We start from the raw sequence: 23,581 nt of genomic DNA, 5'->3' as shown, positions 1-23,581 counted from the left end.
TTAGCATCCATATTTTCCTTTGCTCTTGTTCTTGGAACAGTTTTAGCTGAAACTTCAAAATTTTTCAAGCAGAGGCAGACATGCAGCATGACAATTTAAACCCAAATGGTTGAAGTTTGGTAAAGTTATAAAAATGGAAAACAGGGTCTTATATTGGAACGTTTGGGTAACCTTAACTATAGGCATCGCTTATAATATCCAGTCAGTGACTTTGATATAGAGCTCCTTCCAAACATTCAAAATACAAAATAAACACATTCTTCTGCTGCAAAAAATACCCACTGCCACAAGGATTATGATGTGCATGCTCAAAATGAATTCCAGCCTCTAGCAAAAGTGTTGGAATTATCTTTAACCAAAAGAGAGAGGAAAAGACAATTCACTGATAAATCATTAAAAAACAAAAATGAGACCAGTGTCACAAAAATCCTTTGAACAAATGTGAAAATACATAAAAAACCAGGGGCTTCTGAAATATTCATTAATCTATAACTATCCGGGAAGAATTGGCCCCAACCCTTCTTCCCTCCTTACTCATCCACTATAAGATTATCTGCAGTGAAGATCTGATCCAATGTCTATTGAATTCAGTGAAAGTCTTTCAGTTTATTTCTGTGGGCACTAGATTAGGCTGTATATTTAGATTATTGTAACTTTCTATTAAGCCTTTGCAGCATCAATGTCTTAAACACATACGTTGGGTTACACCGGTCAGTAGTCCCACTGACTTCAATTTTAGTTTCATGGATCAGGATGGATTTATTGGTAACAAAATGTAGTTTCCCCAATAGTACAAAACAGTGGAGCTCTCACATACAGTACCTACTTTTTTTTGGAATGGATTATTTGAAAGGCTGATGTGATGCAGATGCAAAGTTTAAATGATAAAAGGTGTTCAAATTAAATGTATATTTATAACTGATTCATTTAATTTGACTATCACAGTATCAGTTCAGTGACTAAAATGTAAAAGGACTGAAAACATATTCCTTACAAAAGGACAATCCTGTTGGGTGCTTAATATTTAATTATCTGTTCTCTAGGTATTTGATAAGTCCCAGGAAATGTGGTCTGTTGGGTATATTGATCTCACAACATGGAAAATATGTTCAGAGTTCGTTGTGTTGAAGACCTCTTGAGAGTCTGCTGGTTAAGTCTTGTAGGTGCTTCTTTACCTAAAAGGGCAAAAACATATTCACTAAGTGATCAGGAAATGCTGTTACATATTGATATTGTACCATTGGTGTATATGGCACTTGACAGACCTGTAGACGGACAAGGTCATTCCCTGATGACTGAGAATTTTAAGGCCCAATTGAAAGAGACTACTCTCGAAAGCCAAACCTATTACCCAGTCATAGCAATTGTGACCTTCTTTGATATTTGGAATCAGGATTTCCTGATATGACAAGAAGGATGGTTTGTGGTTAAGGTGTTGGACTGGGACTCAGGCTTCCATGCCCAGTTCTCTTACAGGTTTCTTGTGCATAACCCTGGACAAAGATGCCTCAGTTAAAATGGGAACAATACTAATTCCCTCTTATCACCTTTTATTTTGTCTATTCAGATTGTAAATTCTGCAGGACTGAGACTGTCCCTTACTATGCGTTTGTACAGTGCCCAGCACAATGGTATCCCAATATCAAATGGGATCTCTCACAGGATGTACCTGCCCTATAGCACCCCCTTCTGGCCAAGTGTGGCACTATAAATGCCATCTGCCTGGATTTCCCCTAATATCATCAATAAGTTCACTAACACTACATAAGGAATAATGCCCATTCTGAGGGGTCTAGTTTATTAACCAAAGACCCAATGAAAATACAAGCAAGTCTTCACCCCAGCATCTTAGCTGGGAGACAGAGTCAGTCTTAGTTTATCCATTCCAATCCAGCTCCAGCAGGGTTCTCTTGGCTTGCATCCCCCTATGCTGGAGTCATGCCTATTACCATTAGCTGGGAAGAATTCTTCTCTGGAGTCAGAGGCCTGTAGAGATCGGTCAGCTGCATCTCCTCTGGGGCAGCATATAGTTCCTGACAGACCAGGTAGGGTTCCTGCCACAGTTTGAGAGTTCCTTGTAACAGGAGCATACCTTCCAGGCCTCTTGCTCCAAGCCTCTCCTGCGAGCTCCTCTTCCCAAGAGCTTCTTGCTTCTGGGAACCACTCCACTTGAGCTCTGGTAATCCATTATCAGGCTCATTAGCTAATTAGCTGCCAACCAGCCACTATGGGATTTAATAACTTCCACCTGGGCCTGAGTTGGCTCCTTCTCAAGAACCTGTCTCAGGTGGGCTGGTCCCTGACTCCCCATAAAGGGCCAGCTCCCATGACAGGGCCTCAAATCACTATTGTAATACAAATTATGACTAATAATGAATAAGTCAATAGCATGGATAACAAGCACAGGAAAATCCAAATTCCCTCTATCAGAGTTAAACCTACACTGGGGGCATATAGACACTTCACAACACATCGTATTAGTACAGACCTTGTATCCCAATTCTTTAGTCTTTTCTTCTAGCATGACGTATTTCTCTTTGTTTCTGCTCAGATGATCTTTATCTCCCGTTCCCTCCACATGCTTCAGTTTCTGATGGGAAATCTCTAACTGTTTCTGGTAATGATGATGTTTTTCAATTTTTGCTTCAAAGTGTTTCAGCTCCTCCTAGAACAATGAATACACATTTCAGGGCTAAATTTGGTCTTCTTTCCGAGGTTTCCTCCCTCTCTTTCCCTGCAGCTCACTCCTAATGCTATTTTAATGAGTGTCACACACTGAAAGCCCTTCCAGCTCTCTGGGGTAACGGAGCATCATAACCATCCAGAAATTCAGCTTTGGAGGAAAGTGTCCAAACATCAATCTACTGCACAAGCTTCATAGAGGTTATTAACGTCTGAGAGGCACAATGACACTATGGTGACAAGCGCCACAGAAAAGCCTATAAGTTTCTACAATGCGTTTTTTGCGGACACATTTCTTACAGAGGTCACTTTTCAATATCAGGCCCTTAATGCTCAGAATTAGCTCTTTTCTGATTGGCAGCCCAGCCATCCCAATTTGCTGTATTGTTTTACTGCAAGCTGTGACGTGCCTGGAATAGAACAAAGTGACAACCTCTTTGACTAGTGCTGAAAGGGGCCAGGTTGACATCAGTAACATCTTGGATTTATGCACAGAAAAGATCTCCTGTATACTGTGGCACAGGCAGCAAAAATGCAAACTTCCCTAAACATCCAGTTAGGCTCTTGTTGGACCACTGTTCGAGAGTAACTTTAGTCTCCATGTACTTTTGGGGCTGGCCCTCACTACCAGCAATACCAACCATTATGCCAATTATGATGATGGTTCCCTCTGCGATGTAACACCTGCGCACAAATAACCGGACTGAAATCCACCTCACTTATTTCACGTAGGGTATGCCTACACTGTAGCTAGGAGTGAGCCTGCCAGTCTGGCTAAACAGACCTGTGCTAGTATGCTAAAAATAACTGTGTGGATGTTGCGGCATCGGCGGAAGCCCAGGCTAGCCACTCAAGCTGGGATCAACCTAACCCTCAAGTGCAGGTGGCAAGCCCAAGCCTCGGCTGCTGCTGCAGCTTCCACGCTGCTATTTTTAGCATGCTGGTATGAGCCCTGCTAACACAAGTTTGTCTACCAGGGCTGTGACGCTTGCTCCCAGCTGTACTGTAGACAAACCCTTAAACAATGTTTGGCACTAGTTTGTCTTGGGTCTAGCTTGGCAGAGTTTTCACTCTGAGCTGGTGGGAAAAAAAACATAACAAAACTTTGCCATTCTAATGGGTTTCCTCCAGCTTTAGAAGCAAAGGTCTCGCTCTCCTCTCAACAGTTTGACTGCAGAGGGAAATGATTTGCCTGTTATAACATTCTATTCTGTTTTACACACTACGTGTCACTATATTTTAGCACTGGGTTTGCCTGCAGTTGCTAATCTGTTCAAGCTATTTTCCTTGGATGATGTGCCAACGCAACACCTTTCCTTATAAAACCTTGTGCGGTTTGCTTTACAGGAGATCAGCCAAAACAAACATGAAGGCCTGACCTTAGCATTAGCTTTCAGTACTCAAACAAGAATTTCAGCAAATTTCTACCTTTAGCTCTCTTCTTCCCACATTATAAGTCAGTGAAGTGCACCCTGTAATCCTTACCTTCCTCTTTCTAGGACGATATCCCAGCATGTGCTGTGCTGCTGACAGCAGCAGATCTCAGCATTGGTGCATGGCATTTCCCTAAAGGAAGATTTCTGCCCAAACATTCAGTCTGTTTCTAAACTGTTTCATATTCTTATTTTAGGTCCTACTGGTGGAAAAGGACGTTTTCCTTATTCCAGGGACAGATGTGATGGGCCTGATCTACCTCTCCCACTCTTGTGTATGCCTGATCCACAGCTCACAGAGGTCAATGTAATTAAAACACGTTTAACTGAGCGTGGAATCAGACTTCATGTTTCTAAGGAAGAATCACCATCCAGCCCACAGGACCACTCTGGAGATCTAGGTTCAATTACAGGCTCTGCCAGATTTTGCACATGATTTTAGGCAGGTAGTTTAATCTCTCTGTGCCTCACTTACTCATCTGTAAAGTGGGCACAGTAATACTTCCTGGAGGAGTAATGATGGGACCTTATAAATACACAGATAAAAATTCAGAAGCAGACTTGAGGGCACAGCTCCCCCAGCCACGAATGGAAGATATTGCTATCCCCAAGCAGTCAGGGAAACAGGACAAGCAGGCATGGTATAAACTAGAGATATTTTTAATTTCATCATTAAAAAAGCCAAAAAAAATGCAAGCATGAACACCACAGTAATTCATTTCTCAAAAAAGGCATTCACACTAAACAGGATCGCTGTGCCTCTCTGGGTTAGCTGTGCACTGCTCCTTCCCAGGAAATGACCAACAAGTAACCCTCCCACAAGAGGCAAAACAACAGCCTGGTGGGGAAGTTAGCTAGCTGGTGTTTCTTGGTTTTAATTTCCCAAAGCATTAATTACAATTGGGAATTAGAAGATGAGTGGAGAGGTGATCTGTTTGCACAAAATAAGGGCCCACTCTTACCAACAATTAGGTGCATGCGTAACTTTACTCCTATGAGGTTCCACGACAGACCATGGAGCTACTCACATAAGTAAAGTTACACATATGCTTCAGTGTTTGCAAGACTGGGTCCCAAGTTTGTCTCTTGATCATGGTGACTGAAGAACAACAGAAGGGAAAAGGGTGCATTACCACATCCTGAACGTAGTGTACATATATCAGAGGGGTAGACGTGTTAGTCTGGATCTGTAAAAGCAGCAAACAGTCCTGTGGCACCTTATAGACTAACAGACGTATTCGAGCATAAGCTTTCGTGGGTGAATACCTATGTGTCTGATGAAGTAGTGTACATAGCGTTTCTTAATTTTGAAGAGAAAACCCTTATCTAAATTCTATCTTACCCGAAATGATTCGAGTTCTTTCTCAGTAAAGTTGGCTGATTTGGCCATGTCCCATAAGTCAATTACTCTGGGTTCTTCAAATTCTAAACCAACAGACACAAAAGATAAAATTATTTTAATGTTTAAGTTGTTAATATTTGATGCCATGTTAACATGACTAATTAACAGCAACACCCACATAGCTTTACATGAGAAACACGCACACACCAGCACTGCATTACTGAACAGGTCTACCTAGATGGAGGACAAATCCTAATATTTTACTTAGATGTTTAGTATGGTAGATATTGGACCTTTAAAAAACAAAACCAAAGGGACACACAAACCCTGTGTATGGTCTCCATTACCCTCTCTGCCTTCATGGTAAAGGAAATGAAATCCCAGCTGATTTTTGTTGGATGGGCTTGGAACACAGGAGCGTCCCCTCTATAAAGTATTAATCTTATTCCCTGTATTTAACCCTCCTGGGTATCCAGAAATGGTGATGGTTTCCCCTAATGATTATTAGGATTTATTTTTTGTATTGTAACAACACCTAGAGGGTCCAATCAGAATCGTCGCTCCACTGTGAAAAAAAATCCTTCCCCATAAGGGGAAGTTCCAGCGGCAGCAGCCACTGGGGCAACTCTGGCAACATGGCATCTACAGGAGCCATGCTGCAGAAAGGCTCTGAGTAGCCAAAGGGAATGAACACCCACAGGATCTCTGCACAGTTGGCCCTGAGCCTCCATAGATCTCTGAGAAACATGCAGATTTAGAGAGAATCAGAGGCAAACCTCCTGGTCATTTTCAGGGACAATGGTTTGTTCCGCTTTCCCACTCAACCAAGAGGCACAAGGAATGGAAGCGCCATGAGAACTTGTTTCCTGTCCTATATGAAGGGCCTCTGCAGACCAGGTGTTCTCAACCTTTTTCTTTCTAAGCCCCCTCCAACATGCTATAAAAACTCCACAGCCCACCTGTGCCACAACAACTGGTTTTCTGCATATAAAAGCCAGGGTGGCGTTAGGGGATAGCAAGCAAGGCGATTGCTTGGGGCCCCATGCCAGAGAAGCTAAGTTGCTCATGCTTGGTTTCAGCCCCGGGTGGCAGGGCTCAGGGCCACAGGCTTCAGCCCCATACAGTGGGGCTTTGGCTTTCTGCCATGGGCCCCAGTGAGTAACACTGGCCATGCTTGGTGGACCCCCTGGAACCTACTTGCGAGCCCGTGCAGGGGGCCCCGGACCCCTGGTTGAGAACCATTGCTGTAGATGACAAACAGGGTACTTGGACTGTAAAATCGGAACTTAAACAGAGTATGCCTCATGTCTGTTTGTCAGCACTTCTACAAGGCTCCTTTGGACTATAACTGGTTATTTGTCTACTGATTTCTCATAAAACTGATTATAAATGAATGTGGAACAGAGTGAACCATACCACTGGCTGTGTCATATCCCTGGTGGCTGATTTTACGTAAACGATCAAACCCTTGATTGATGCTTCGCATTTTGTCTTTGAGTTCTGTGTGTTTGCCATGCAAGATTTCCTCTTTGAACTGGTCGTCTTCAGATGGGTTGATCATATTTTTGTGGATTTCTGTTATCAAAATATAAACATTAACTCATAATAGGCCAAATTCTGAGAGGACAGAAGTACCTGCAAATTCCACCAAGTTGGATGGGAGCAGTTGATGCTCAGACCTTATCAGCACTTGATCCACTAGTAAATTAGGATAAATAGTGCACTTTAATAACACTGATTTTTAAGAGTGTTTGCTTCTCAATATACGTGATTTGGACAGGAGTGGTGCAGGCATATTTTATCATGCATAATACATAAATCAGGTCAACAATGTAAATAAGAAGATCCAGAATTCTATTGGCCTATTTCCTGAAAAATCCCTACAGCAGCACAACAGCATTGCCCTAGGGAACAGGAATATGGGTGGAACACTTCTGTGTCCTTGCTAAAAAAGCCGCTGGAATGCCCCAGACGGGCTGTTAGCAGCCAGGCATAAGTTAGAGCAGCCTCCGGTGGTGTCCTAAGCTGTGCCAGGTGTGGCATGCCAGGCAGCAAACTAACCTCTGGTAGCCTTAGCTGGAGGTAGCACAAGGTGGCATAAAGCCCCCTTTGCTCTCGTTCTCTTGGGCTCAGCACAGACCATATCTGCGAAGAATCTGGCTTCTTGCTGCTCTAGCCATAACTCCATCCTTCCTCCTCAGCTAGAACCCAGATCTGATCCTCCCCAACCCCCGCCTGCACACTGGGTGCCTCCACGGATCTATTTTCCACTGGATCAGGGCCCAACTGCTAAAACAAGGGCTCAGCACTTGCTGATATTTTCTCAAAAGCCATAATGAATTTATTTTGCTAAGCTGACAATCTCCTTGCTCACTGAAACACATGCAGGTGTTATAAAACAAAGAACAGCAACAGTTCCATTAGCTATAGAGATTCTTGGCAGAGGATACAGACTTGTGCCCTGCAAGTATCTGTGAATGACAGCATCTGCAAAGCAATCCTAATATAAACCTAACAATCCATCTTTAGGATTTTAAAGATACTTTAAAACAACTGAGCGATCAGCAGAGAGAGGGCTGCACTGCACTGGAAACATCAGACAAACATTCAGGCACCTTCTGTTCTGCTCACAGTCTCTAGCAGGATATTATATTCATGAATCTTTTCTTTGTGATGCTTAAATTCCCGCCACAGCTTATCCAGCTCCTGATCGGAAAACTTCCCAGAGGTCTTGGCCTGAAAGAAATATGAACGAGACAGAAACTATAATCCTTTTTCATTTCCCAGGCCAAGCGATTCTACATACACTCACTTGCCAAATAAAATTCCCTTCACATTTAAAAAAACAAAACAAAAAGTTAGGTCAAGCTTCCCTTCCAAATTTCTTTGTTTTAGGTCTCATTGTGTCTCAATATTAGGGCAGAACGTAGACATGGGCTGAAATCCTGGCCTTGCTGAATTCAACAGGAGCTTTACCGTTAACTGTAATGGGGCCAGGATCTCACCTACCAAATATCCAGAGACATGATGAAAATTGTTATTTATTATTATTTGTATTATTGTAGAGCCCAATATCCCTGTCACACACACACATTGGGAAGCAATCAGTCAGTTGTTGATGCAAGAGCATGAACTGCACACCTGAATGTATAGGGTTGTTTCCACTAGGGATTTAGACTGACACATATGGAGAATATCTATTCAAGAGCTCTCATTCTATTGGCAAGTAAATATCCTATTGTGTCATGTCTCTGCTCTGCACCAAGCTGTTTCCCACTGTACTAGCGATTCACAGTTAGAGAGGCACTTGATGTGCTTCCCCGGTAGAGGGACGGATGTTGCTCTGTTTTTCTTCCCACAGGTTAAAAGTGAAATCTTTTGGTATTTGTACAGAGCCAAAGGCTCAAATTTTGTTTGGAGAATACTTCCAAGTGATTTTTTTGTTGTTGCCATTTCTCAAAGAAGGGCACTGTCAGGTTCCATTTTTTTTTTTTTAAACAAAATCAAACAACCCCCCCCCCCTTTCTTTGCTCTTTTACTTACACCACCGTAGATTGATAAAGCGAAGAATTTAAAAAACAAATCTACTTTTTACTAATTATTTCCCTTTTGCAGGTTCTTCCAATCTGTTGTTACTGCCCAAACTGGAACAGTTCTTGTTTTCAGGCACTAGCATGAACTCTGGAAGGTTGCACTCACAAACAATATAGGGTGGGATTTTCAAGTTAAAAAAAAATCCCTTAAAATCGTTTTATTTTTAAATAATTCTATGAAATATTTCTAAGTAAGTTTAGCCATTTAAACAAAACAAAACCCAAGATACACGGCTGCATCCCTGAATGTTTATACAAAGTGAAATCCTGGTCCCTGTAAATTCATTAGCAAAACTCCAATTGACTTCACTGTAATCAAGATTTCACCCACATATAGTGGGTGTGACAGGTACAATGGACCAGATCCTCTGAGAAGAGAAGTACCCTCAACACCCAATGATTTTGGTGGAAGGTGAGGGCACTCAACATGTCATAGCACCTGGCCCAGTGTTTGGAAACAGAGTTCTAAAGCTTCTCAGTTCAAGTTGGGGTCTCTAGAAAACTTAAACACACACATGAATGAACATTTACTTCTTACACTGAAATATCCAGAAATTAAACACACCTTGCTCCATAATTTCTCCAGTCTTGGATCATCTAGCACATCACTTTCTGTGCCATCTTTGATGTAATTGGTATCTACTAGTTGGGCATCTTTCTTTCCATTCATTCCATATTTAGTCATAATTACTGTAAGTGAAAAACAAGAAACATTAGAACCAATAGTAGATGGTTCCCCTTAACCCTCCTGAAACCGTTTTCCTGAGAGTCTGTGGAATCCATGCCCACTCGGTGAGGTGTTCTATCTTCCTCTGTTGGTAGCAGGGCCACATATAGAAGTGGATGAGCCAGCTATAGCTTTGGCTAGCAGAGCTGGGTCTTTTAGGTCAGGCAGCAGAGAATCATGCTTTAAGATCCAGAGGTCCCAGGTTTGATCCCCTTGCTGATGACGCACCCAAGAGCATGGCATTACATCTCTGCCCTCTCCTTAAGACTCGCATCTACCATGAGGCCCATCAACCTTGGATCCTCCCTGAAGAAAGCTAACAAAAATAAAATACCATACAAACCAGATCAAAGAAAAAGCATGGAACAAGATACTGGCTAAACAGCTCCACTTTCACCTTTTTTTCCATGAGTCTATACATTAAAAAAAAAAGCACTCTCTTCAAGGCAAGGTGTTTGTCGTCTAAATTTTCTGCAAAGCACTTACCCCGTTTTGTCCACAGAAATGTCAGTTTCACACAGTGCTTTGAATCTGCAAAGTCACTTTCATTCAGCACATACTGAAATGGGATACAGACATTCACTCCCTGGTGTGTCCCAGTTAAAAAGGAGACATAGCGCTTACAGTAGTCATTACCAAAAGCGCAGCATCTGCCACAGACCTCCCATAGCAATCGTTAGAACAGGAAATAGCTATTAACCATATAGCAGCTAGTGGCAAGTATTGACTTTAATAGCAACCACTGTAAGACATTATTAATATTTTTCCTTCATTATAAATAAATTTCTGTAGGTTTGTTCAGTATGCAACTGATGATCAACTAAGCCATATGATTTCAAAGAGAGCTAAGGAAAACATAACATTCTTATAAACATCCTGGTCAATGTCCTTCTTTGCTGATCAGTTTGTCAGGAATTTGCAGTGGCACTGAACTATTGAAATGGTGACAAAGGGACACCGCTAAAGTATTCAGATTTCTAAGGTTAAAGATTTTTCAGGCTACTAAGGGGACAGACTCCTTTGCTCTGAAGAGCTCATTCCAACTATCCTTAACAGCGATAGCAATTATACTGTGCGTGTCCAGACAGAATAGCTAAAATAGTTTATTTGACCTCAAGGCACACTGAGTAGAAATCTTAAATTACTATAAAATAAAAGCTTCATGGAATGGAGGATGATTTTGGGGTAGGATGGAACATGTCAATACTACCAATACCATCAGCACTTCTATGCCATCTACAGAGACCCTCCAAGAGTTCTGCAACATTAATCAATGCTCAACACACTGTTAATGAGGAATAATTGTGGCACAACTCCCTATTTGCAAAATAGGGGTAGAGTCCGTCCTCGCACAGCTAGTCAGTTGCAAGGTCAGGCCTCCCGAGTCCTGGCCCTGTGTCTTCACATGATGCACATTGTACTCCTCTGCAAATTGTACTCCTCCGAGTCACCATTACAACCCCTTTAGGAGAAGGGCACTGAGCAGCACCCTCTCTGGAAGCCATCACTGTCACCAGAACAGCCTGAGGGATAGCTCCAGAGTGGGCATATTGGGGAGGAAGGATGACCTCGCGGTTTAGTGACAGAACTGGGAATTAGGCGACTTTGAGTCTAACCAAGGCACTGCAACTGACTCTCCAAGTGACCTCAGGCAAGTCACAGTGCCATATTTTCAGACGCTGGCCTCAATTTCTGCAGGCACAAAATCGAGATGAAGATTTTATACACAATATTTCAGAAGTCAAGAGAACTTCTATTTTTAAAAAGTGTCTAAAAATAAGTAGAACAAATACAATCATCACCAGGATGAAAAGCAAGTTATCAATGAAGGTGCAATGCTGTTTGATTTTGTTCCATGCTTTTTCTGAGACAAAGTTTTCAAGCCCTAGGTGCCTAAAGCTAGGAGCCTCATTCCACTGTAGGAACTGTGCCCAGCCCTGGCAGCTCCCACTGTCTTCAATATGAGTTTTGTGTGTTTATTGCCTCTGAAAGTCAGGCCATTTATTTAATGACCTAAAAATAAATGTTGACACCTAACTTTAGGTACTGAATGACAATTCTGGCCTCTTCAGCGAAGTTATTCCTTACCATGTAAATTGCGTCTAAGTTTGGCTTCTTTTTCTCCATCTTCATCAAGCCCTTCAGCCTTCAGCTTTTTCCAGCTCAGCTCATCCTTTTCTTGTATTTTGAGGTCACTGTGTAGCTCTGCCAGTTTTACAGCCGATAGATGAAGCTAATGAGAATGGAGAAATGCTTTGGTTAGTTGCCTTGTAATAACATGCATGCGCATACACAGCTGCAAAGTTACCTCTGAAGCTAGACTGGCATAGAAAATAATATTTCATATTCCACTGAAATATTCCACAGTCAGAGCACAGGGACCTCAGCGTACAAGACACTGTACAAATAAACTCCTTGTATGATGCTCCCATTGGTCCTTAACATCCATATGCTAAAGCTGCCTCTGTTCCTCAGGCCCTCAGTCATTTCTGTAACAGCCATGCGTGGGTAAAAAAAGTATCTCCTGCTGGCATTAAGCTTTAAATAAGCTGGAATGAGAAATTAACTCTTCAGCTTTGGTTGGGGAGGGAAGGAAAGCAGGTGAACTTTTAATGGGACATCATAATATTGAAAAAAAAATCTTTATCTGTTACTGATACTGCAGATTATTAAAACAAAGATTTTGAAATAGCTAATTTCATTTATTGTTCCTTTAATCTGACCCCATTTCTTCATCTTGGAAAATTAGTCAATTTCATTTTCTGGTTTTAATGCACTAAGAGATTTCTACAGTTACTGAGTTGCAAAATACTCCAGGAAAATGTTTCTATCCCAACAAAATATGGTTAATATTCAACATAATAATTACGAGCAGCTATGGAAGTTCTCCAGGTACTGCATTAATAGAACATATAGATTTTTAAATCAGTAGGTCCAGATAACTCACATCCAAGAGTTTTAAAAGAGCTGGATAAGGAGCTTGCTGGACCATTCATGTTGATTTTCAGTAAGGCTTGGAGACCTGGGGAAGTTCCAGAAGGCTGGAAGAAAGCTGATGTTGTGCCAATATTTAAAAGGATAAACAAGATGAGCTAAGTAATTACAGGCCTGTAATTGATACTGGGCAAGATAATGCAGTGGCTGATATGGGACTCAATTAATAAAGAATTAAAGGATGGTAACGTAATTAATGTAAATCAATATGGGTTTGTGGAAAATAGATCCTGTCAAACTAACCTGATATCGTCACTATGCTACTGAACATTTTTATCGGTGACCTGGAAGAAAACATAATCACTGATAAAGTTTTCAGATGACAAACACTGGGGGAGTGATAAATAAATGAGGAGACTGATCACTGATTCCAAGTGATCTGGATTGCTTTGAACACTGGGCAAAAGCAAACAGTATGTGTTTTATTATGGCTAAATGTATACCTCTAGGAACAAAGAATGTAGGTCACACTTTGCAGGATAGGGGATTCTATCCTGGAAAGCAGTGACTTTGAAAAAGATTTGGGGATCATGGTGGATAATCAGCTGAACATGAGCTCCCCGTGTGACTCTGTGGCCAAAGAGCTAATGCAATCCTGGGATGTATAAACAGGGGAATCCTGAGTAGGCAGAGAGAAGTTATTTTACCTCTCTATTTGGGACTAGTGTGAGCACTACTGGACTACTGTGGCCCACAATTCAAGAAGGATGTTGATAAATTGGAGGGGGTTCAGAGAGGAGCCACCAGAATGAATAAAGGATTAGAAAACCTCCCTTATAGTGACAGACTCAGAGAGCTCAATCTGCTTAGCGGAACAAAGAGAAGGTGAAGGGGTGACTTGATTACAGTTTATGAGTATTTAGATGAGGAACAAATACTTAATCATAGGCTCTTCAATCTAGTCAAGAACACTGTAACATGATCCAGTGGCTGGATGTTAGAGCTAGACAAATTCAGTCTGGAAACAAGTCATACATTTTTGAATGGTGAGAGAAATTAACCATTGGAACAATTTACCAAGAACTGTGGATTCTCCATCAATGACGATTTTAAAATCAATATTGTATGTTTTTATAGAAGATACACTCTAGAAATTCTTTTCGGGAAGTTCTATGGTCTGTGCCATACGGGGATCAGAATAGATGATCACAAAGGTCTTTTCTGGCCTTGGATCTGTGAAAGGATGAGCTATCAAGGTGATTAAGAAAAAGCAGAAAGCCTACAAGGAGTGGAAGATGGGTGGGATTAGCAAGGAACGCTACCTTAGTGAGGTCAGAACATGTAGGGATAAAGTGAGAAAGGCCAAAAGCCATGTAGAGCTGGACCTTGCAAAGGGAATTAAAACCAATAGTAAAAGGTTCTATAGACATATAAATAAGAAGAAAACAAAGCAAGAAGAAGTGGGACCGCTAAACACTGAGGATGGAATGGAGGTTAAGGATAGCCTAGGCATGGCCCAATATCTAAATAAATACTTTGCCTTAGTCTTTAATAAGGCTAATGAGGAGCTTAGGGATAATGGAAGGATGGCAAATGGGAACGAGGATATGGAGGTAGATATTACCACATCCGAGGTAGAACCAAACTTGAACAGCTTAATGGGACAAAATCGGAAGGCCCAGATAATCTTCATCCAAGAATATTAAAGGAATTGGCACATGAAATTGCAAGCCCATTAGCAAGAATTTTTAATGAATCGGTAAACTCAGGGGCTGTACCGTACGACTGGAGAATTGCTAACATAGTTCCTATCTTTAAGAAAGGGAAAAAAAGTGATCCGAGTAACTATAGGCCTGTTAGTTTGACATCTGTAGTATGTAAGGTCTTGGAAAAAATTTTGAAGGAGAAAGTAGTTAAGGACATTGAGGTCAATGGTAATTGGGACAAATTACAACATGGTTTTACAAAAGGTAGATCATGCCAAACCAATCTGATCTCCTTCTTTGAGAAGGTGACAGACTATTTAGACAAAGGAAATGCAGTAGATCTAATTTACCTCAATTTCAGTAAAGCATTTGACACGGTTCCACATGGAGAATTATTAGTTAAATTGGAAAAGATGGGGATCAATATGAAAACTGAAAGGTGGATAAGGAACTGGTTAAAGGGGAGACTACAATGGGTCGTACTGAAGGGTGAACTGTCAGGCTGGAAGGAGGTTACTAGTGGAGTTCCTCAACGATCAGTTTTGGGACCAATCTTATTTAACCTTTTTATTGCTGACCTTGGAACAAAAAGCGGGAATGTGCTAATAAAGTTTGCGGATGACACAAAGCTGGGAGGTATTGCTAACACAGAGAAGGATTGGGATATCATACAGGAAGATCTGGACGACCTTGTAAACTGGAGTAATAGTAATAGGATGAAATTTAATAGTGAAACGTGCAAGGTCATGCATTTAGGGATTAATAATAAGAATTTTAGTTATAAATTGGGGACACATCAGTTGGAAGCAACAGAGGAGGAGAAGGACCTCAGAGTATTGGTTGATCACAGGATGACTATGAGCCGCCAATGTGATATGGCCGTTAAAAAAGCTAATGCAGTTTTAGGATGCATCAGGCGAGGTATTTCTAGCAAAGATAAGGAGGTGTTAGTACCGTTATATAAGGCACTGGTGAGACCTCATCTGGAATACTGTGTGCAGTTCTGGTCTCCCATGTTTAAGAAGGATGAATTCAAACTGGAACAGGTTCAGAGACGAGCTACTAGGATGATCCGAGGAATGGAAAACCTGTCTTATGAAAGGAGACTCAAAGAGCTTGGCTTGTTTAGCCTAACCAAAAGAAGGCTGAGGGGGGGATATGCTTGCTCTTTATAAATATATCAGAGGGATTAATATTAGGGAGGGAGAGGAATTATTTAAGCTTAGTACCAATGTAGACACAAGAACAAATGGGTATAAACTGGACACTCGGAAGTTTAGACTTGAAATTAGACGAAGGTTTCTAACCATTAGAGGAGTGAAGTTCTGGAACAGCCTTCCAAGGGGAGTAGTAGGGGCAAAAGACATATCTGGCTTTAAGACTAAGCTTGATAAGTTTATGGAAGGGATGGTATGATGGGATAGCTCAATTTTGGCAACTGATCTTTGATTATCAGCAAGAGGTCAGACTAGATGATCATATTGGTCCCTTCTGACCCGAAAGTCTATAACCACGAAGATATTAAAAATGTAAGGCTTCTAGAGGAGTGTTTGATTAACTTGAAAATGTTGTTGTATATATTTAATAAAAACAAAAACAATCCCACACCCAGGAATAGGAATAATTACTGATGTGCATTATCACTGAATCCAGGTTGCTATAATAGGAAACACAGCTTTTAAAATTCCCGATTTCTGTCACTTTAAATTGGAGTAATAAAATAATACACTAGCATTAATTTTTGCATTTATTTAATAGTCTTGGGGGAGAGGAGCATTGTGCAAGAAGGGGATGTGAAAGACAATGGGGAAGTGAGTTCAGAAAAAAACACTTTAGCAGCCTGGCTTTAGCAAGGTCCCATCTGAGTTTTCTACATCATTTTACCTCTGCTAATCTAGCACCCCATCTTTAGGAAAGTTTGGACCCACTTCTGAACTTGGAAGCTTGGACCCATCTGTTATAAAATAACATAGTGAGAGTGAAAGTTATTTGCTAACACAATCAGACAGATGACTATACAATGATAAATGAAAAAGAGATGCACCAAATCGACACTCAGAAACTGGTTTGTTCCACAGACAGTGAGAAACTATTTCAGAACCTCAAGATATCAATCAGTGTGTTTCAGAAATATTCTCTGACTTCTCATTAACGAAATGAAACATGTTTTTAAAAACAAACAAGCAAATGGTACTGATAAGACACAGAAATTCACTTTGGAGTATACAGGTTAGCCAAGGGTAACTTCAAAGAGGCAGCTCACACCATTTAGGACTGTTCTGAATTGCCTATTTTAATATACCATTAAGTTAGATTCCAACACAGCAAAGCACATTTTTCAATTTAAGCATGAATTGCCCTTTTGAATTCAATGGCACAGAAGGACTACTAACTTGCGCAAGTGCTTTGCTGAAATCAGGTAAAACCTAGAGTAGTTAGAAAAACAGCTAAACCTTAAGGTCTTGATCCTGCAAGATACTGAGCTCTCTGGCCCCGATCCCAGAGTTAAGAACATTGACTTCTATTCCATTCACTTCAGTGGGATTATTCACTGGCTTAAATTTAGCAGAGTTCTTAAGCGTGTGGCCTGCCTCTGTTCAGCAAAGCATGTCAGCACATGCAGTCAGCGAGACTTTAGCACGTGCTTATACACTTTTTTGAAGAGGGAGGCACATCACAGCCTAGGTGCTCTGATGGTTTGGGGTCACATTGCTTAGCAGCTCGCTCAGTTAGGACTGGACCTTGACAGCTCAGTCATTACTTCAGTCTCATCCACAGGCTTCTCCACAGCTTCCATACAATTGGCTGTAAAGGTAAAGTGGGTGACTGAGTTTCAGCACACTCCACTAATATTTAACCTTACACTGGGATCAGTTAAGCTTTCTTTCATGCAGAACTAACAGAACACAGAAATACACTAGAAATAATTCACACAGCAAACTGATTTAATTCTTAAGGATTCTCAATATTGTTGCAATAAAACCTTTAAACACCTACCTTGTCGTTAGGCACACATTTTCTACTTAATAAAGGATCAACTGCATTGTCCACAGTTAAATGCCTGATTTATCGCCACTACATATGGCACATGGCTGGTAAACATGTTACAAACTTTAAACTTAAGGAGAGAGAAAAGTGGAATTTTCAAATGAAGAAGTTTCACAGAAATCAGATATTATTTCAAACACTGAATTTTTCCTGCAAACTTTTTTTTAAAGACTTCCTTTTCAAGGTGTTTTTTTTTTTTTTTAATGGAACCTTCACATACAATATTTAAACCTGTTTTTTCCTGTAAACAGCAAACAAACAAGTTTGTGGTGTCCATTTTTCATGTCTTGTATTGGTGCCGAGTAACTTTTGATTATCATCAAACCCAACAATACTGGTTTTTTTCCAAAATTGTAATGTTTTGTTTCTGAAATATTCCCATTTCAGAACAGATATCCAATTTAGAACATAATTCAATGGGAAATTCAGAAAAGGATACCTGGAACATTACAAAACATAAGAGGAGGGTAAAGCTTTTCAAATTTGCCAAAACTTCTGTAGAATTCTTTTGCCTTGTCTGTTCTAATATCAGTGTTGGATACTGAAAAGAGAGCAGATAAAACTAGTACTCAAAGCACTGCTCCTATTTGAAGTTCATCTCACACAGGCCTCAGGGTGATATCACCTAAAACATTGTAAGGGGTAAGGTGCACATACGTGGAACCTTACTGACTGTAACACTGGCAAATGGTACCAAGAGTTGTGTGTAGCTAGCAAAGAAAGTTGATCAGAAGAGGTTTATAATTAAGCTGTCAAGTGCCAAATTATTTGCTCCTTGCCTAACGTTTAATATTGTTAATTGACAACATTGGGAACTAGCACCAGAGACTCTGTGAAACATTACAATGTCATAGCAAAGATTGCTAGGCTCAGCTGTAATCATTACCCACAGCAGCAAAAGCAGGGCAGTTCTGATTAAAGAATGGAACTCAATGGACTTCACAACACAATATCGTGCTAGACTTTGGAACCTATTGTCTCTCAGGATTTAAAGCTCATGATGGGACCTCGTCCGGTAGCAGATGATATTAGACCTATTTGAGCTGCAAAAATAAAAGCACAAAGGGTTCTTTAAAAATTAATTACAGTCAATGGAAAATTTGTCATTAACTTCAGTTGGTATAGAACAGGGGTGGGCAACAATTTTCATGGGGGGAGGCACCTCACAAATTTTGTTAAGTTGCCACAGGCTGCACATTTCTACTATATTAATGGAGGGGGTGCGAGGTCTGGGAGGGAGTTTGGGTGCACTCTGGGGTGGTGCAGAGTGTTGGGGTGCAGGAGAGGGTGAGGGGTGTGAGCTCTGGGAGGGAGTTTGGTGCAGGAGGGGGCTCCAGACTAGTGCAGGGGATTGGGGTGCAGGAGGTGGTGCAGGGTCTGGGAGAGAGTTTGGGTGCAGGAGGGATCTTCGGGCTGGGGCAGGGGATTAGGGTGCCGGAGGGTGTGTGATGTGCAGGCTCTGGCTGGGAGGCGCTTACCACAGGTGACTCCTGGCTGTTGGGACAGTAGGGCTGAGCAGGCTGCCTGCCTGCCGTGGCCCCACGCTGCTCTCGGAAGTGGGTGCGGCCAGCAGCTGCTGGCATATCTCTGTGCACCCCTTGAGGGGAGGGGGGCAGCGAGTCTCAGTGCGCTGCTCACCCCCACAAGCACTACTCCCGCAGCTCCCATTAGCGGGTTTCCTGCCTGGGGTGCACAGAGACATACCAGCAGCAGCCGGCTGCTTCTGGGAGCAGCGTGGGGCCATGGCAGGCAGGCAGCCTGCCTGAGCCATGCTGCACTGCGGGACTTTTAGCAGCCCGGACTCGGAGATCGTGAGGGGGCAGAGGAGGCTGGACAGAAATGTTAATCATGGTGGGCAGGACAGAACTGTTAGATGGGCCGGATGCAGCCCACAGGCCGTATTTTGCCCACCCCAGGATAGAATGAGGCCCTCGATAAAGGGAGCCCTTGCACTGAGATCTCTCTGATAGGTATTACAGGTCAAGTATGTATCAGTTCTAGGGAGAACTAGAGTTAGTCATGGACAGAGAGATCAACCTTATGTCTGGGAAATTGGGAGGAACTGGGTTACCACTGAATAATGCAGCACTGCTCAGCTGAATACAACACATGGCTGTGATGCAGTACTGAATTGCAACACCCACCTCTGATGCAAAACCACAGCGCTCTTTATTTTCAGCTACTTCTAATAAATGGTCAGAAGACGATGGTCACCAAAGCTCACAATACAGAGCTCAATGTTGGAAGAAGGCTCATACAAACCTTTCACAGGAAACCCTGCAGTGAAGCTGGTTTGGGATTTCATTACCAGCTTAAAAATCTTAGTGAAGATTTGCTGAAAGGATCATGTAGGCTTACGCGAAAAAACCCCCAAAAAACAGGTGAATGGAGATTTTTGGTTAATTTGAACCTGAAAGTAAAATTCAGGAAGTGAGAACTGCTGCTTATTAAAGGCACATTTAGTCTAAACAATGTATTGCCTGTCTAAAGAGGACATCCTCTAGCATGTACTATAGCTCAATTCGTTACCTAAGCTCACATTTCAGTGTAATATCTGCATAATAATGTGCTACCGAGTTCCTCTAATCAGAAATTCACAAGATATTCCAGTTTTGCAAAATTGATTTTAAGTGACAATCTCAGCATTGTCATGAGTGCTTTCGCATCTATATTCTGGCATTCTGTTTTCCCCACCTGTTGGCTTTTCCTAGCATGGCACTTCCTCCCCATATGTACAGGTGAGGGGAGAGAGATTTAAGACCCCCGCTCTCGCTGTGTGTGCAGAATTTTGGAGGCAAGGCTATTTTATTTGCCACGCAGGGAGGGCAGAACACTTGGAGTTACGGGGAGGGTAGCAGACTCCTGTGGGCATGAGAAGAGGGCATAGTATCTGAGCCCAGGGCCTGTGAAAGTTCTCTGCCAGAACATAGAAGGGGATCCCATAGCCCCATGTACATAATGAGGGTACAGTATTGGAATTGAGGGTGAGTGTGTAGGTGTTTACTGAAACATGGAGGTTACAGCACTAGGCTAGGACTTAGGAGACCTGAGTTGAAGTCTCTGCCCCACCAGGGACTGCCTGTCTGACTTTGAGAACCGAGGTTAAAGTGACTTGTCTAATCTGTTAAAAAAACAACAACAAAGGAGTTGAGAGGGGATAAGAGCACTTCCCTACCCCATAGAGGTAAAAAACATTTAAACAGTGTGAGGCGCTCAGATATTATAGTACAGAGGGCCATGTAAGTACCTAAGATACAGATGATCTAACATCAAGGCCAGGGGATAGGGATCACCACAGACACACAGAAGTAAGAAGAATGGCATAGCTCGTGGGGGAGGGAATCATGGTGAGTGCCTAAGGGAAGGCCCAATCTGGGAGCTGGAAGGGCAGTTACAGGGATTGCAATTGGCACATAAGGGCACATGAAGCTTCGGTCAAGATCCACCACACACATCTGATAGTCACCTTTTGCGCTGTATTGAGGAAGGGTAGGGCCAGTGCAGGAAGGGGTCACAGACCTAGCAGTCAGTCAATCAAACTTGGGCTGGATTGCTGAAGTGCGCTGTAAGGACTGTTGCACCAAAGCTCCTGCTCCCAGATCATAAAAGACCTCCACCTTTTTTCAGATGATGTTACACACTGGATGCGGTTGCTTGTTAGTAGAGGAACATGTGGGCGTTGCCAGATCTCTCCTACAAACTCACTTACAGAATTGCCTGCAGAGGCTGGTGTGTCCCAGATGAAAATTGTACACGGCTCTCACATAATGACTGAAACCTCCCGGGGGGAGGGGGGATGCACAGGGGAGACAGCTTGGGCCTTTATCTAGTACCTCATATCCCACATCACATATTAAGTCAACATCAGGTGCAGTTTGCTCCACATTTCAGCAATCCCAGAGAAAGACTCAGAGGCAGTGGTACATGTTCATACCACCACCAAATATACTGGGGCCCACCATACCTTACAATTAAGCTTCTTCCTGCATTTGGGCCAATATTTTTAAAGCTGGGTGCTTAAAGGTAGGCCCCACAATCAGGCATCTAAATCTCCCGATTGGCAGAAGAGCACCCGCAAATCCCACTTAATGGGAGCTACCGGGGTTCAGCCCCTCTGAAGATCAGGCCACTTGTGTTCAGCTTCCTAAAGTCGGGGGGCAGGGGCCCAGCTTCAGACAGGGAGGTTTGAAAATGCTGCGCTCTGCAACCAGGCACGGGCACCCTGACCCCAGCGCGCAAGGGATGCAGTTGCAAGGAAGCGAATTAGCGACTCACCCGCTGCGCTTTCTCCCAGATCTGGTTCAGCTTCACAACCCTGAACTCCCCGGCCTCCTGGCGCTTCGGGCTGCTGGCTGTAGCAGCCTCGTTCGCCTCCCTGGAGTATTTGCCCCCCTGCGCCAAGACAACCACCAGCAGAGAGGAGCTCAGAGCCAGCAGCGCCCAAACAGCAGACATCGTTCTCCCCGCCTCCTCTTGCTGCGGAGTCACCCGAACAAGCAGCTTGCCTAGAGAAGAGGAAAAATACAACCTCCACGCTGCAGTGCTCCAGAATGCACCGTGGTCGTTGTAGTTCGCCGTGAAGACAAATAATCCAGCCCCAGGGAATCCTTACAAACCCCTACTACAAGACCCAGACTGCACTGCACACTCGAAAACCAACGGGGCTGATGGGAGGCTTAAAGAAACCTAGGAAGGACCTAATTATTCAACCAGCGATCTTGTGAGTGAGTTGATAATGCAGCTGTCTGCCGGCACAGCTTTCATTGTGCAATAGTGTTTGCTATTTGAGTATCAGGCAGCAGCTTAAATATAGAACATACAAGCCAAAAAATAAGAATAAAAATTTTTGCTTTTCACTGTTGAACTAATTTTGTATGGAGAGCCGGAATTATAGCAGGAAAATGCAGGCTGCAGTTCTACTGAGAGCACCTTTTTAGGTATCTTAAGTAATCAGCTTGGAGTTGTAGATTGGAGGGTATGAATAGGGTCCAGCGTGACCTAGACAAATTAGAGGATTGGGCCAAAAGAAATCTGATGAGGTTGAACAAGGACAAAAGCAGAGTCCTGCACTTAGGAAGAAAGAATCCCACGAACTGCTACAGGCTGGGGACCGACTGGCTAAGCAGCTGTTCTGCAGAAAAGGACTTGGGGCTTACCGTGGACTAGAAGCTGGATATGAGTTAGCAGTGTGCCCTCTTTGCCAAGAAGTCCAACGGCATATTGGGCTGTATTAGTAGGAGCATTGCCAGCAGATCAAAGGAAGTGATTATTCCCCTCTATTCAGCACTGGTGAGGCCACATCTGGAGTATTGCATCCAGTTTTGGTCCCCCACACTACAGAAGGGATGTGGACAAATTGGAGAGAGTCCAGTGGAGGGCAATGGAAATTATTAAGGGCTGGGGCATGTGACTTACGAGGAGAGGCTGAGGGAACTGGGGTTATTTAGTCTGCAGAAGAGAAGAGTGAGGAGGAATTTGATAGCAACTTTCAACTACCTGGGGGGGGGGGGGGTGGCAGGGGTGGTTCCAAAGAGGATGGAACTAGGCTGTTCTCAGTGGTGGCAGATGACAGAATAAGGAGCAATGGTCTCAAGTTGCAGTGGGGGAGGTCTAGGTTGGATATTAGGAAACACTATTTCACTAAGAGGGTGGTGAAGCACTGGAATGGGTTACCTAGGGAGGTGGTGGAATCTCCATTCTTAGAGGTTTTTAAGGCCCGGCTGGACAAAGCCCTGGCTGGGATGATTTAGTTGGGATTGGTCCTGCTTTGAGCAGGGGATTGGACTAGTTGACCTCCTGAGGACTCTTCCAGCCCTAATATTATATGATTCTAAAAGCATCATACACAAAGTGTAAGGCAAGATCCAATTCTTGACCAGGGGGTTGGGTTGAGCAGTATCCACCTCCTGATCTGTGTGTCAGCATTTAGATTTTGGTTTTTAAACGTGGTCAAAACTTTCATGTAGAACCTGGGTTATTATATCAATAAATGAAAACAAAATACATATTACGTATTGCACAACCTAATGAGAAAAGTGCTCTAGCCTGTTACACAGGTCAGACTAGGTGATCAAAATGTTCCAGTCTGCCCTTAAAATCCATAAATAATGACTCTC

General features: G+C 42.6%; 1 protein-coding gene across 3 annotated transcripts; it reads right to left on the bottom strand.

The window, feature by feature from the left end:
* Nucleotides 1-405: 405 nt before the first annotated feature.
* On the bottom strand, nt 406-21,948 carry LRPAP1 (LDL receptor related protein associated protein 1). 3 transcript variants are annotated; one of them, XM_050947902.1, is made up of 8 exons: nt 21,741-21,948; nt 11,866-12,010; nt 9,616-9,740; nt 8,073-8,193; nt 6,874-7,032; nt 5,458-5,540; nt 2,489-2,665; nt 406-1,175 (listed from the first exon to the last, which is right to left on the bottom strand). In XM_050947902.1, exons 1-8 carry the CDS (start codon nt 21,918-21,920, stop codon nt 1,110-1,112), a joined length of 1,056 nt encoding a protein of 351 aa, XP_050803859.1. In that variant the 5' UTR covers nt 21,921-21,948; the 3' UTR covers nt 406-1,109. The 3 variants fall into 3 exon arrangements, with proteins under 3 accessions (XP_050803859.1, XP_050803858.1, XP_050803860.1); XM_050947901.1 differs by having other exon boundaries at nt 5,458-5,548; nt 6,876-7,032; XM_050947903.1 differs by lacking the exon at nt 6,874-7,032.
* Nucleotides 21,949-23,581: the final 1,633 nt, after the last annotated feature.

The sequence above is a fragment of the Gopherus flavomarginatus genome, chromosome 3, assembly GCF_025201925.1.
Source record: "Gopherus flavomarginatus isolate rGopFla2 chromosome 3, rGopFla2.mat.asm, whole genome shotgun sequence".
NCBI classification, from domain to species: Eukaryota; Metazoa; Chordata; order Testudines; family Testudinidae; genus Gopherus; species Gopherus flavomarginatus.
Note: the sequence above shows the minus strand (reverse complement) of the source record. Positions and strands in the feature narration are given on the sequence as shown.

Coding starts and splice junctions, on each gene's coding strand:
- LRPAP1 (XM_050947901.1), bottom strand. CDS start 21,920: ATGTCTGCTGTTTGGGCGCTGCTGGCTCTGAGCTCCTCTCTGCTGGTG. Junction 9,741..11,865: donor ACTTAGACGCAATTTACATG/GTAAGGAATAAC, acceptor TTTCACTTACAG/TAATTATGACTAAATATGGA. Junction 8,194..9,615: donor TGGAGAAATTATGGAGCAAG/GTGTGTTTAATT, acceptor TATTTCTTTCAG/GCCAAGACCTCTGGGAAGTT.